The sequence below is a fragment of the Eurosta solidaginis genome, chromosome 1, assembly GCF_040869045.1.
Source record: "Eurosta solidaginis isolate ZX-2024a chromosome 1, ASM4086904v1, whole genome shotgun sequence".
Taxonomy (NCBI): domain Eukaryota; kingdom Metazoa; phylum Arthropoda; class Insecta; order Diptera; family Tephritidae; genus Eurosta; species Eurosta solidaginis.
The window spans coordinates 120,642,277-120,657,707 of NC_090319.1; the positions used below are offsets into that span (position 1 = coordinate 120,642,277).

The 15,431-nt window shown below is 36.6% G+C and overlaps 2 protein-coding genes across 3 annotated transcripts in view; one reads left to right on the forward strand and one right to left on the reverse strand.

The window, feature by feature from the left end:
- The window catches only part of LOC137236779 (zinc finger protein 678), a 273,661-nt gene that overhangs the window by 43,471 nt on the left and 214,759 nt on the right, over nucleotides 1-15,431 (forward strand). The window lies entirely within an intron of this gene.
- On the reverse strand, nucleotides 2,086-9,789 carry BBS5 (Bardet-Biedl syndrome 5 protein). Of its 2 annotated transcripts, none has more exons than XR_010948630.1 (6): nucleotides 8,910-9,293; nucleotides 8,685-8,833; nucleotides 8,431-8,611; nucleotides 7,731-7,968; nucleotides 4,423-5,182; nucleotides 2,086-4,356 (listed from the first exon to the last, which is right to left on the reverse strand). XR_010948630.1 is itself a non-coding variant. In XM_067759772.1 (6 exons), the coding sequence occupies exons 2-6, from the start codon at nucleotides 8,984-8,986 to the stop codon at nucleotides 4,733-4,735; spliced, it is 1,095 nt and encodes a 364-aa protein (XP_067615873.1). In that variant the 5' UTR covers nucleotides 8,987-9,147; nucleotides 9,756-9,789; the 3' UTR covers nucleotides 2,086-4,732. The 2 variants fall into 2 exon arrangements, 1 of the variants encoding a protein (XP_067615873.1); XM_067759772.1 differs by adding an exon at nucleotides 9,756-9,789 and having other exon boundaries at nucleotides 2,086-5,182; nucleotides 8,910-9,147.

A 15,431-nucleotide genomic window follows, 5' to 3' on the forward strand; every position in this document is an offset into this window, starting at 1 on the left:
ACGCGAAATATAACTTTAGAAAAAACTTTGTAAAATGGTTGTGACACCTACCATATTAAGTAGAAGAAAATGAAAAAGTTCTGCAGGGCGAAATAAAAAACCCTTGAAATCTTGGCAGGTATTACATATATAAATAAATTAGCGGTATCCAACAGATGAACTCTGGGTCACCATGGTCCACATTTTGGTCGATATCTCGAAAACGCCTTCACATATGCAACTAAGGGCCACTCTATTTTAAAATCCTCATTAATACCTTTAATTTGATACCCATATCGTACAAACACATTCTAGAGTCACCCCTGGTCCACCTTTATGGCGATATATCGAAAAGGCGTCCACCTATAGAACTAAGGCCCACTCCCTTTTAAAATATTCATTAACACCTTTCATTTGATACCCATATCGTACAAACACATTCTAGAGTCACTCCTGGTCCACCTTTATGGCGATATCCTGAAATGGCGTCCACCTATTGAACTATGGCTCACTCCCTTTTAAAATACTCTTTAATACCTTCCATTTGAAACCCATGTCATACAAACACATTTCAGGGTTAAATAAAAAAAATAAATGTAAGGCGCGATAACCTCCGAAGAGATCTAAGGCCGAGCTTCTCTTCCAATTTGCGTCGTGCTCCTCTTGATTTTTCGCTACAAATTGGCCGGACGGGACCTACATGTTTTATGCCGACTCCGAACGGCATCTGCAAGGCAGATGAGTTTTCACTGAGAGCTTTTCATGGCAGAAATACAATCGGAGCGCTTGCCAGACACTGCCGAGGGGCGACCCCGCTTAGAAAAATTTTCTTCTAATTGAAAAATCTTATTTCTAAAATTTTGATGTTGCTTTGCCCGGGAGTTGAACCCAGGGCATACGGTGTGATAGGCGGAGCACGCTACCATCACACCACGGTGGCCGGTTACCCTAGGTTATTTTTGCTGAATGGTGATTTTCCCTTATTTTGTCTCCAAAGCTCTCAGCTGAGTGTGTAATGTTCGGTTACACCCGAACTTAGCCTTACTTACTTGTTCTATTTGGAAACAATCGTTGATTACACCTTTGCTTAAAAAAGGTAGTAGGTTTAAAATTAAATTTTTACACACTTATTTTAGTAGGTTGTGAAAGGTCTAGTTTATCTTCTGTGTCATCAATAATATAATTTTCCGTAGGTGAAGCATGCAGACAATCGCGTAACAATATGGTGGCAGGGCTGGCAAAATGCCACAGGCCCTCTTGGGTCGGGGGCCCGTGCAGACAATCGCGTAACAATATGGTGGCAGGGCTGCAAAATTCCACAGGCCCTCTTGGGTCGGGGGCCCTACGGAAAATTATATTATTGATTACACAGAAGACAAGCTAGACCTTTCACAACCTAATAAAATATGTGTGTATAAATTTAATTTTAGTTATGACACGGATATTTCGTGATTTAAAAATCAGATACTTATTTTGATAGAGTTCGCGAATATTCATTTTGGCAGAAACATTCAGTTGTGCATTTGTATACCAAAAAGTCAAATATCGCAAGAAATTCAGAAAACTTAAATATCTCTGTGGAAATAGCGAAAAAAATGACCACCTAAGATCGAAATTAAGTACCTTTTCCCTAAATAGTTTTGTTTTTACTTCTCAAGTTATACCTTTTACTGAAATGTGTTAAAAAGCGGATAATTTTAATTCTGAACTAGTTTATCAACGCAACCGTGAAGCTAGAGCAGGTGGTGTCCTCATTGTTATTGACTCGAGCCTTCCATCAGAGTTGTTGTTATTGGACATCGCAGCAGACATTGATTTCGTAGGAGTAAGGCTTGCATTTCACAATTTCAGTTGGTTTATCTGCTGGTCGTACATACTGCCACGATCGGATATACACTTTAATACTTGTCATAACGCAGTTATTTGCAGTTTATCACGCAATTGCGGAACAAGGACCGTCTAGTAGTTCTTCGTGATTTCAATTTATCATCGGTAAATTGGATCAATGCTATCGACTCAAATTTCATGACATCCATGTAGTTCCAATATTGAAATAAAAAATGAACTATTTTTATGTAATAATTAATATATTTTTAATTGAATCATTAGTACAAGAATTGAATGTTCACAAGCATGAAAATTTTTGAAGTAAGTAAACTCAAAATTGAAAACCAAAAATACATGAATACATTTAAAAATAATAACAAAATTACAAAGTAAAATATTGTAAAGTTAAAATTATAAACAAACCCTACAACCCACTACCCAGTACGATGTTTTTAACAGCCTGCTAGATACGCCTCTTCTTCAAATGCACAATATAATTTACAGTTAAAGCAAGATTTTAGGCTTAGTGTGTGCAAATTAATTCCCTTATTATCCATTCCTGAAGACCCCCAACATCCTACGCTAAAGATAGTACTGGATGCTGTGATTGCTCGATGTTTAAAAAGTAAAACCCCGACCCCGTTCGAAATGTTTATCTAAGACGAATTTTAGAGAGCTTAGTTGATTGATTCCAGCCCACTGTTGGTCGAATCTTTACTCGGGTAAAGACGTAGAGTCAGCTACCTCCATATCTTATATCTCTCTGGTTTCTTGTCCCTTCGTTACTCTTGCTCCCCTTCGTTATCCGAGTGTTACCACGAGTAACCGCCTTGGTTCTCAAGGCAACGATTAAGACTTATACTATGTTCAAACAGAAAAAAAAATTGAGGAAATTTCGATTTGAATTGAGTGCTGTTCATACAACTCGATTTAGCTTACACAATAATAATTTGATAGCTGGTTGGCTCATCTCTACAGCAAGAACATACCTTTGTTCAGAATGTCAAAATGTCCGTGTTGGTATTAGGCGAATGAAATGGAATGAAAACATAAAACTTTGAAATCTTTGTGTGTTGTAAGAAAATGTGTTCAATGTTTTGGTTTTATTTTGAGTTTGCCATCTTCTTTTGACAATCCCAATGAAATGAAAGACATAAAATCAGCTGATGAGATGAGCCAACCATATAGTCCAGCCATGCGCAACTGACGTTGAAATCTACTCAATAAACACACTATACAAGGTTGCATTTGCAGTTTGAAACAATTTATTACGCAATTTTTTTTAAATTGGCAATTTGTTATTACAATTTATTATATGATAAATTGCGTAATAAATTGCCCAAATAGTATAAATTGCCAATTGGTGTGTGTTTGAACCTAGTATTAATAATATTAAATATAGACTTTATAAACGTTTCAAAAGGTCTGAAAAATCTGCAGATTTTTCAAAATATTAGTCGCTCCAATTGTCATCGTCTCAACCAGCAATGTTATAAAGTTTATTTAACTTGCCGCAAATTCCAGTGTATAAACAACGCAGATTCATTTGCTGAATTCTTTAAGTCAACCTATTCATCCCAATGTGTCCAGTTCGATGTTTATCCATATAGATTGGAAAGTTCTAATATTATTTTAAACCCACTTATTGATAAATATACCGTTCTTCGTAATCTTCTTTCATTGAAAGCGATAACCTCACCGGGTCCAGATTGTGTTCCTAGTTGTGTGCTTAACTACTGCGCTGTAAGCATATCCGAGCCTATCTTAAAATTATTCAAACTGTCTCTAGAATCCGCATCAGGTCCATCTATTTGGAAACAATCGTTGATTATACCTTTGCATAAAAAAGGTAGCAGATCTAATATTGCGAACTACAGGGGAATAGCTAAACTCTCAGCTATTCCTAAAACTTGTGAACAGATAATTACATGACAGCTTCAACATGTGTGTGGTTCTTTAATATCACCATGACAACATGGTTTTGTGCTTCGGAGATCGACAACTACCAGCTTGCTTGAATTTACGTCTTTAATTATGTAAATTTTAGTAAAGCCTTTGACTTTGTTAATCACGAGCTCTTAGTTCGCCAACTTGATCTACTGGGTTTTTTAAGCTCTTATTATGGATTGCAAGTTATCTTGAAAATATAACTCGACGAGGTTTCTTCAAAAACAATATTTCAAAGTCGATCGATGTAACTTCTTGTACTTTCTACCCTGTTCCTTAACACAGGTTATCTTAAATTCTAGAGCTTTTATGTGCGCATATGACATGAAACTTTGTTACACATACATATTTTAACTACTATAAATAAATAAACTGGTGTACTAGGATTTATTTCACCAAAGACCTTTATGCCTCGCTGGTACGTCCTTTTTTTCGAGTATTGTTCATGCGTTTGGTCTCAAATTTATCAAAATAACATAAATCGGATTGAGTCAGTACAGAAAGAGTTTTTAATTTTTGTATTACGAGGCCTTAACTGGGAATCAAGTATTCAAGTACTTATCTTCATACAGGAACGGGCTTCTTCTAATTAATATGTCATCTCTGGAAAATCGTAAAGGTGTAATATTCATTCATAAGCTTATTATTGGCTATATTGACTCCCCTGACCTGATCAATCGACTAAATTTTGCTGTTTCTGCTACGACCTCCAGACATTTTGTGCCCTTGTCATCAGACATAGCGGCGCATTTTTGTCTTGGTAACTACCCACTGTTGGCAGCCATTATTCCGAAAAAGTAAAGGACTTCGATTATTCAAGAACCAACACCAAAAATGCAGCTTAGAGATCCAGAAGGTATTCTCAGCGGCACTTGCCCACGTGCGCGGAGAGGTGGGAGCCCCCAGGGGATATGGGGGCTAAGAATTCACCGTAGAATAAGTTGTTTTTGTTATTTATTTGAGATAAATCATTTTATTATCAGTCTTTATCCACTTTCGGCAATACATTCCATAAGTCATTTAATTTATAACCATCTCGTATACGTTCCATTGCGAATCCTAACTCCTTGCTATAAATAGGTTCACGTACCAGTGACTTAATGCCAACAACTGAAGTACCTTCAGCCAAGTATGTATTTAGTTTAGTGCTAATCTCACGCTGTTGCCGTTCATCGATCTCTTGAAATCCATCGTCTTTGAACTGATTGACTTCATTCATTTTAGTAAGATGTTTTTGTGCTTCTGCTGGATCGTAACGTACACCAAAATTAGGATTCTCGGAATAAATTGCATGTAATGATGTGAGTTCTTTGTAGACCTCATTGAGACGTTCAAATGGGTCTATGCGAAAGCCGAGTACATAGCCACCACCAGTTTCGGCAGTTTGTATAACCAGCGCTGCTCCATATTTTGAATCTCGAATACGTATCTGTTTGTAATAAATAAAATAATTAAAGAACATTCTAAAATTATTATAGACGACTTATATATGGATAGTTTCCTTGCAAAAAATGCGAATAGTCTAGGTGAGTCTGGTATGAGTCACAACGAAGTATGCGACTAATGCCAGTTTTGATCTTTTTGTATGCGTTGAACTATTCCCTTTTGTTTGAGCATGAACTATGAAGATACCAATTGTACCCATTTATACCCGAACGGTCGACTACTGGTGTCAAGCAGGGATGTATATTATCACCACTGATGTTTATTGTGGTCTTGGACTGGGTGCTGAAAATATTCGACTCGCAAAATAGGGGCATAAACTGGAGACTTAACTCCAGTCTTGAGGATTTGGATTACGCATATGACATTGTCCTGCTATCACACACACACCAGCACATGCAGGCAAAACTGGACCACCGCATCATCAGTCGTCAAAGTTTGGGTTGAAAATAAATATAAGAAAAACCGAGTATATGCGCATTAAAGGTAACAACTCAGCAAATTTCATAATTGATGGCCAAAATGTTGCAGATACCGAAAGCTTTACATACTTGGGAAGTATTCTCGCCGTAGATGGTGGTGCAAAAAGCCCGGGGAGCTTTTGCCAGACTTCGTGGTGTATGGCGCGCTACAAGCTACAGTCCTTCATTAACCGCTGCTTGAGAAATATAATGCAGATATGGTGGCCTAGAACGATATCGAACGAAGATTTATGGAGGCTGACCAACCAAACCAGTGTACATATTGAAATACGGAAGCGTAAATTTGGCTGGATAGGCTACACATTACGAAAGCCATACCATGACGTTGCACATGCTGCCTTAACCTGGAATCCTCAAGGGACACGATGCAGGGGTCGACCAAAGATGACTCGGAGGAGAACGGTTCTTCAGGAAACTGGCAAATCGTTTAACGAATTAAGGCAAGTAGCACGAAATAGAAATAATTGGAAAACTTTTGTTGAATCCTTAAGCTCCTAATGGATAATAATAATAATACCCGAACGGTACAAAAAAATGGTAGATACATCTATGTAAATAAATTATTAAGTCGCCAACTCATTTAGGTTCGGTATAGGGCTCCGCATTTTTCTTAAATAATTCGAATCAATCACCTATAATTTTTTTGATTTAACTAACTTCGTTGCCACTTTTTTGTTTCTTAAAATGGGATACATAGATTTCAAACTGACTAATACCAACTGTACCCAAAAAGGACAAGAGGGGATCAATTATGCCCCAATGTAGAGAAAAGAGATCAATCGCAGACCGCTCCCTTTAGGGATTAGTCGCACTATTTTTTTTTTGTAGGGATATTCGTTAACCGTGTACCTACACTTTTTGAGAAAATCAGAAATTAAGACCATCCATAATAGCCCGATAAGATACATTTTAAAAGGATGGGAAATGTAATTTATAATTTGAATAAGAAATTCAATCCCAATGTACTTTAGTAACAACGATTCGTTTACGGCCCTGTTCTGAGTATGGCCGGTAGAATTGTAAAAAGATAGTTTCGCAATTGAAATAAAACCAAAATATCAATGAAATTTTGTAAAAGAAAGGTGCTAGTATAGTTTGAAAATTTTTACCAAGTATGTAGTATGCATGCTAAAAACAGTCACAAGGTATAACCGTTTCTGACTTTAGCCGCGTTTTTTTACAAGCGTAAAAAAAACGCTTATCCTCGCTTAAATAATGCTTAGGAGACCCAGCGGCACTGGTTAAATAACTAGCTACAGAACAGGGTGTACCTAAAATCGGAGACACAAACCTCTGGTGGCCATAATGTATAACATATAGCTGAATCAGTTGTGATGATTAGTGGACACGCACTGTGATACATAGAATTAGTGTAGAGGTGAAACATAGACACATATTTCAGTTACATCTGAGTATAATGCGTATTGAAATTTAATAGTACAAATTTTATGCGCAGCAATTTCAGAGGTGTATTTAAAGTTTGACGCTTAGCAGTCCTTATAAAGTTTAAGCACAAACGTCTATAGATGTAAAAAAAACACAGCTTTTATTGACGCTTTTCCGCAATGATCACATTTTCAAATTATACATATTTATGTTTTTTTCTCAAAACAAATTTATTTATTTTGTTTATTCAATTATTTTCTTTTGTTTGGATACTGATTTTTAAATATTAAATTGCGCAAAAACTTCAAATAAAACATGGCCGACCAGATGAGAAAACGTTTATACCTTGTAAGTGTTTTTATCATGCTAGTATGTATACACAATTTGCGATATTTTGTATTCATAGACTAACTTACTACTTATTTTCTGCAAACTCTTGCAAGTAGGTGTTCAGCAAATCTTACATGCGTTTCGAAAATATTTTTGGGAAATAGCAAGTATCATAAAATTTTCCTGCATACTAGTTTAGAAGGTTTTAGAAACTACATTAGCACATTTTTAAAAATAAACGCTGGCAACTTTACCGGTTACGCTCAGCAATAGACCGTTAGTATATATCTATTTAATGCAATATATAATATTGTACCAACATATGTATTTACTTACGTGAACAATTTGCAAATAGGGCAAACTAATATTAAAAGTATCATTCGCATCAGCAAACCACACTAAACGTACATTAGTCACCACAAATGAACCTAAATTCCCTTGATCACTTGACAAATTCCAAACTCCATTGACATTTTTGTAGACCAACTCGTCTGGCATAATTACCAATTGCCCCGATAACATAATGGCTCCTCGTAATTTCAAATCTCTATACAAGTATGTACGTTGATATAAACTGTAAATATACATGTATGTATGTACATTAGACTGGGTCGATTTATTAACCAATATCGCGCCATCGATTTTTCGATAAGATTTGAGCTCAGGAAAAAAAGTTCCACTACGCATACCCAAAAAAATAATATTCGAGCCGGCGAAAAAATGGTGAAAGGGTCAATTTTTCGACCAAAACACTCCCCAAAACCCTAAAAGTATTTTTTTTTTTGGGTTTTGGGGTGTTTTGGTCGAAAAATTGACCCCTTCGCCATTTTTTCGCATGCTCGAAAATTATTTTTTGGGGTATGCGTAGTGGAACTTTTTTCCTGAGCCCAAATCCTGTCGAAAAATCGATGGAGCGATATCGGTTAACTTTCGTCCATACAAATCGACCCAGGTTAATGTACATATATAGTTATATCGAGAGATCTAAATTTAATCACAAACACTCAATTCTAATATGTACTTAAAATTAGCTTACTGATAGACATCGAATATACTTTGAAATATCGAATTTTGACATGCTGTTTCACCAGATACATCGGTAAAAAGAAATTCAAAACTTGTGTTACTTCCTGTGGCAAGTATGTACAATGCTTGAGTTGGGCCTTTCGACACAACCGAGCGTGTATTGATGTTGACAAATCGACCATACCCTATAGCTAAAAATAAAAGGGTTAAATCACAAAAGTTATATAATTTAAATAATTTGTATTCAATACCGTAATATCTTACACAAATTATATTTCCTATGAGATAAGGAGTACCAAATAATTCGTAGGCTAGTGGCTAAAAGGCGCCCCGTGTCACCTCGATTTCCTTTGGTATCTTCAATATGATAAATGGTATCCAACACCTTTTCACCTTTACGCAAATGGTTTTGTCTTTTTACAATAAACAAAAAAATGCAAATTAATTATCATCACTTGCGCATAGTTTATTATTTAAGTATTTTCTCACATATTTGGGGTATCAAACCGAATTTCTTTATCTTCCCAAAGTAAGCTATCTGTAAACGGATCCATGGTTTTATTCATAAAAAATTTCCTTAAAGTGACTTTATTTTATTCGGAACTTTGGAAAGGCTGTTGCTAGGACACCATATGTATTAAGTTTGTTTACGTTATTGTATAGAGGGTAGCATTCTACACTGTAAAACTAACTTCCAATCCATATCGTACGAATGTTCTTCGCTGTTCTAGAAAACGTAATGGCATCTTTAAATCACTTTCTAAATACTACTCGAATTTAAATCGAAACATTTTCCCTATTTTTAAAAACTGAAACAAGGTTCTTATAGAGGTGTACGATCCGTTATCGGATACACCATTTCCATTGTAAAGGAGAAAGCTTCAGGTGTAAATGCGAAAGAGTCGTATGAAAACGGAATATGGGGAAGTGTCACTTCCATACGAGAATAGTCAAATGTGTGATGTTAATGTCTCCCTTCAGATACTTTTTTTACTTTTCCCCGGGGCGAGCACGGTGATAAACACAGCACTTCGGCTTGGCTATTTGAAATATCAGCTACCGCAGATTCGATTCTCGGATACCGTGGAACGCTGTCGCACACAAAACTGAATCTCTGCAGTGGTAGTGGGAGTCAGGCAAAGTCACAGTTTCGCACTAAAGATTTAATGACTACCTGCGAACTGGTGATAATCGGATGTAGAGCGGGACTTACAAAAACCTATATGAGTTTCAAATAATTAATGAAAGGCACTTTTAGAACCACGCACTAAATAACTACACGGTTGGAAATTTGAGATAAAATTTTTAACTCTTAATTTAATACTGTGGTTTTACATTTTATTTGGTTTAATTCTAAAAAAGAAACTTTAAGACATATGTATATGTAATACTCCTATATTGCTACAAAAGGCTAGGTCATTCCCAAACATCAGAGTGCCGATATATTGCTGTTTAAACGATTTTTTTTTGTATTCAATAGTCGAATGTACCTAAATTTACATTTTTTCTTGTCACACTTATGCTGCCACAATCACAAACATTTTATAGGCTGTCTTGTTTTGATTTCGAACTCAAAACACATTGAGAGCATTTTCTATTAGGAATATAGGAGTATTTAAGACTTTTTTGGGTTTAAAACAAAACCATAAAATTTCAAAAATCTTAAAATGGAAATTGTATATACTTGTGGCAAAGCACAAATGTTTAAACTTGTTGGTGAAAATATAAAAATAAAAAATTTAATTTTGAAAAAAGCTGCAAGTCATAGATTCTTTTGCAAAACATTTGGTTAAATATATGAAGTGTAATGATCGAAACCTCCTGTTCCGGGAAGGTATTGAACCTAACCCCGGTCCCAGGCTGTGGTTCTGCTGCATAAAAATTGGGCTTCTTTGACCAATTTGCTTTTAAAGTGTAAGTTAAAAAGTTTACTCCACTTGTTTGATCCCACGTTTGACTAGGCTTCCTAGCATCCTCAGGGGTGACCTATTTATTTTCAGAAGAAATATACACTAAGTCATTGTGCCCCCACTCGAATTGCAGGTAAATGTCACAGCTCGCTAGACATTTCCATTGTCAGCGCAGGGCTCATAACCTGCGTCGAATGGCAGTCGATGCTAACTTTAGCATCTGACCGCCTGCCCATACTCTTTTCAAAACAGCGATTTTATCACCTCTGAAAAACGGACTTTTATTAATTTCAAAAAAAACTAAATGGGAAGGCTTCACAACCTTCACAAATCGACCTTTTGCTGCTCTCCCCATTCCAACTGATGTTCGAAAAAGCGAGCGTGCGTTCCGCAAGGTTATCACTTCAGCTTGTGCACGCTTTATTCCGGCCGATAGAATACCAGAAATCATACCGCATTTCCCGACTGAAGCTGCTAACTTAGCAAGAGAACGTGAACTGGCGAGACAACTCGATCCTAGAGACCCCCATATTAGGAATCTCAACTTAGATAATATGCGACCAGTGTTGCCAGACATTTTTCAGAAAAAAGGCTAGATTGAGAAAAATAAAAGACTAAATAAAAATTTTGAAATCTAAGAAAATAAGCTAAAATTTTAAGGCAACTTTCTATGCGTTTTATTAATTTTTTTCATAAAACACATAAGAGAATAAAAAATTTAAATTAATTTTTACTCCAATTATCTCGCTCTATATTCTTCTTTGTTCTGTAATTCGGCTATCTGAAAAATTTTCGGCCACCGTGGTGTGATGGTAGCGTGCTCCGCCTATCACACCGTATGCCCTGGGTTCAACTCCCGGACAAAGCAACATCAAAATTTTAGAAATAAGATTTTTCAATTAGAAGAAAATTTTTCTAAGCGGGGTCGCCCTTCGGCAGTGTCTGGCAAGCGCTCCGATTGTATTTCTGCCATGAAAAGCTCTCAGTGAAAACTCATCTGCCTTGCAGATGCCGTTCGGAGTCGGCATAAAACATGTAGGTCCCGTCCGGCCAATTTGTAGGGAAAAATCAAGAGGAGCACGACGCAAATTGGAAGAGAAGCTCGGCCTTAGATCTCTTCGGAGGTTATCGCGCCTTACATTTATTTTTTTTTTTTTTTTAAATTTTCACCAATGTTGTCCCCGAAAAAGTATTGCTTTTTGCATTTTTCAGGAGTAAAATATGCCACTTTTAGTACTTTTTTCACACAGCCTATTAGGTCAATATCGATGGACCTTTACTAGATTTAATTACAGAAATTCATCATTTGGGTATATTTGGTGTTGGCGTCCATATTTTTGATACTATCATTATATGTATATGATTCAAGGTTCGATTCGAGCTCAAGGCCAGAACAATAATTTTTTTCTAATGATAGTTTTGTTTTCTTAATTTCTCTATAATTGAAAAATTGTATTTTTTTTTTGAATAGTAAGTAGAAAATGTTTCAGACAACCTGCCATAGCTGCGCAGATAGATCCATTTCGAAGGGTGCTAAGCCATCATCATTAGTACGCTTTAGGCACGCTGCACTAACCATTTAGCTATACAGCGGTGGTTTGTTTGACTGATAAATTATGTATATTGGAACGATTTTCCGTCATCCCTTGTCAAATTTGGTTTTGAGACAAACCGGTTCACACTGATGATGGCACAACGCCGAAACCGGTTTGTCTCAAAACCAAATTTGACAAGGGATGACGGAAAATCGTTCCAATATACATCATTTATCCACCCTGTCGGAAAATCAACAAAACAAGATGAGACTGATAAATTGCTACTTCTATTCCTCCTTACGAACTATATCTCTGCAAAAATCGCGAGTACTCTTGTATGGACCAACTGAGTGCTCCAAAATTAACCACAATTCATACAAAAAATATGGTCCAATTAATATTTCGATGTCCAAGGACTGGACCATATACTCCAACTCAGAGTAATCCATGGAGTACCTACAGTCCGATAAACATAGTATAGTGATTACAATCGTTAAAAACGAGCAATGATCGGCTTACAATATGTTCGTGTAGAAACATGAGTTGGTCCATTGCTGCATTACAGTGGAGTATAATGGTAAGTACTCCAGTGGACCACATGATCCAAAGATTTTTGCAGGGATTTAATCAGCGTTGCGCCATTTGTTTTAAATCACTGATAATGCTGGATTTGTTTATTGTCAATTATTTTGTTTAAAATTCCCGAGTGCTCTTGGTTTATTAACCTGCAGGTAACCAATTCTATTTCAATTTTCTCTGACAGCCAAGCTGCCATAAAATCCCTGCAATGCAGTAACACCTCGTCATTAGTGGCATTGAAGTGCAGAGAAACCCTCAACAAACTAGCTGAAAAAGGCAACCTAAGCATAATATGGGTTCCTGGCCACTGTGACATCTCAGGAAACTGCGCTGCGGATGAGCTAGCTAGGGAAGACACCAACTTGCAAACAACAACCTCCGCTGGTTGGGCCAGCCCTCCTCTAAACACTTGCAAATACCACCTACGATCTCTTTTCACGGATCAGGCAAACGCCAGATGGGCGAGGGAACCTACATGTAGTATATCCAAGCAAATCTGGCCAAAGCTGGATGAAAAGAGATCGCGATCGGTGATATTGTTAAACCGTATCTCTATAAGCCCAGGTCACTGTCTCATGGGCACTCACGGTGCCTATATGGGCCTGCAGACAAATGACTTCTGCCGCAGCTGTAGGGACGAGGAGGAGATAGAAAACGTTGATCACTATCTGTGCCAATGTCCCGCACTGTCAAAAAACAGGCACCAATGCCTCCACAGACACTCTTTTGGGTGCCTTGCGGAGCTTGAATCTATAAACCCAAACGATATCTTGCGTTTCATTAGGCAAACGCGCTGGTTTAGCCTCACTGGGGGCTAAACTCTCCTCTTCTTCGAAAGTAGGGTAATAGGAAATAGGGGCCCCCCGCGTGGTAGCATAACAGGCCACAACGGCCTACGTGAGTCTCCGCTCGGACAGCGGAGGCAGCCACTTTAACCTAACCTAAACTTGGCTTATTAACAATTGTTTTTGTTTTAACGGCCTATTGATAAATGATTCAAGGTTCGATTCGAGCTCAAGGCCAGAACAATAATTTTTTTCTAATGATAATTATGGTTTTTTTTTAATTTTTCTATAATTGAAACATTTTATTTTGTTTTTGGAATAGTAAGTAGAAAATTTTTCAGACAACCTGCCATAACTGCGCAGATAGATCCATTTCGAAGGGTACCAAGCCTTCATCATCAGTAGGTACGCTTTAGGCACGCTGCGCTAACCATTAAGCTATACAGCGGTGGTTTGTTTAACTGATAAATTGCTACTTCTATTCTTCATTACCAACTATATTTAATCAGCGTTGCGCCATCTGTTGCGAATCACTGATAATGCTGGATTTGTTTATTGTCAATTACTTTGTTTCACATTCCCAAGTAAAAAATAAAAATAAAAAAAAAATAAATAATAAAATAATAATAATAAATAAATAATAATATGGTAAATTTGTTCCCAAAAAATTAAACAGGTCTTCCTTAAAACAAATATTTGCATTCACGTCATATTCAACCAAGGATCTTCCCCTGTATAGTGCTACTGAAGACTTTCGAAGAATGTTTTTCTCACTCCTACAACAACACCAATGTCGTATTATACCTTATTTTGAAAAAACTTCGCCTAAACATTGGTGTTCTAAATATACAAAAAATTGTAACTCACTTTTGCTGTTTTGCCCTAAAAACCAGACCACTGAGATGAGAGGAATGTTACACTTAAGGATTGTAATTTAGAATATATGAATCCAGCTCGCTTCGGATCAGCATATTATGGGTCTAGGCCGACTGCCGCTGGGCTAGTATATCCCCTGATATATTTTGGCAAATAATAATTTGGTAACATTAGTAATACATCGTGACTGCAACTGTCAAGAGTTTTTGGAGGATCTTCTGATTAGGTTTGTTGTTATATTGTGACGAATATTAGCATCACTAAGCTGCTACTAAATAAGTGCACAACAACAATAAAGCAGCCACTCTTATGTAGAAAGCGATGAAGAGATATCTGACACATGCAAATATGTAGTCATCAGCCGAAGCAGTTACTCACACATACACATGCATATGGCTATGAGAGAGGCGTGGACTATACCAGTGGTCGTCGGCTAGTGAAATAATTACTGACGCCACTTCACACTTATTATTTTATTATTATCTTTCGTTTAGTTGTCGCTGGACAAGCAGAGTAGCAACAACGGATGACGATATTGTTTATTTGCGCATTTGCGAAAAGATATTTTGCAAATAAACGCTCATGCGCAGAATGTTTTCATGGTTTAATGTTAACAATTTATTTTGTTTAAATTTTTCATTATATTCAAGCAACAAAATTGTATTTGTATGGAATATTTACGAATTAATTTTTGTGGTTAACAAACATGCGTGCGTACGTCGTACCTCATTAATTTTTCATCAACAACTAAACCACTACCAACAAGATGATTTACATAGCCACAGTTTTCATTTTGGTGACCACTTGACTACACTGTTACAAACAAACGCTCATGCGCAGAATGTTTTAATGGTTTCATGTTAACAATTTATTTTGTTTAAATTTTTCATTATACTCAAGCAATAAAGTAGTATTTATATGGCATATTTACGAATTACTTTTTGTGTGTTAACAAACATGCGTGCATACGTCCTGCGTCATTGATTTTTCATCAACAACTATATTACCAACAAGATGATTTCAGTTTTACTCACACAGCCACAGTTTGAATTTTGGCGACGACTGGACTACAGATATACATGTATATAGCTAACCAAGCATGAGATACAACTGTTCGCGAAAGTACTACACCTTAGGAGAAATGGATGAACGAAGAAATCGAGAGTATAAAAGCAGCGCAAGCTGAGTAATAACTAATCAGTTTTGATTTAAACGCGCTATTGGTTGCGAAGTATAATTGTGAAGTACTACTCCCAAAGAAATCTAAATAAACATCAGTTTGCAATACTGAATATTGAAGTGATTTATTCAACAGTTTACCGATTC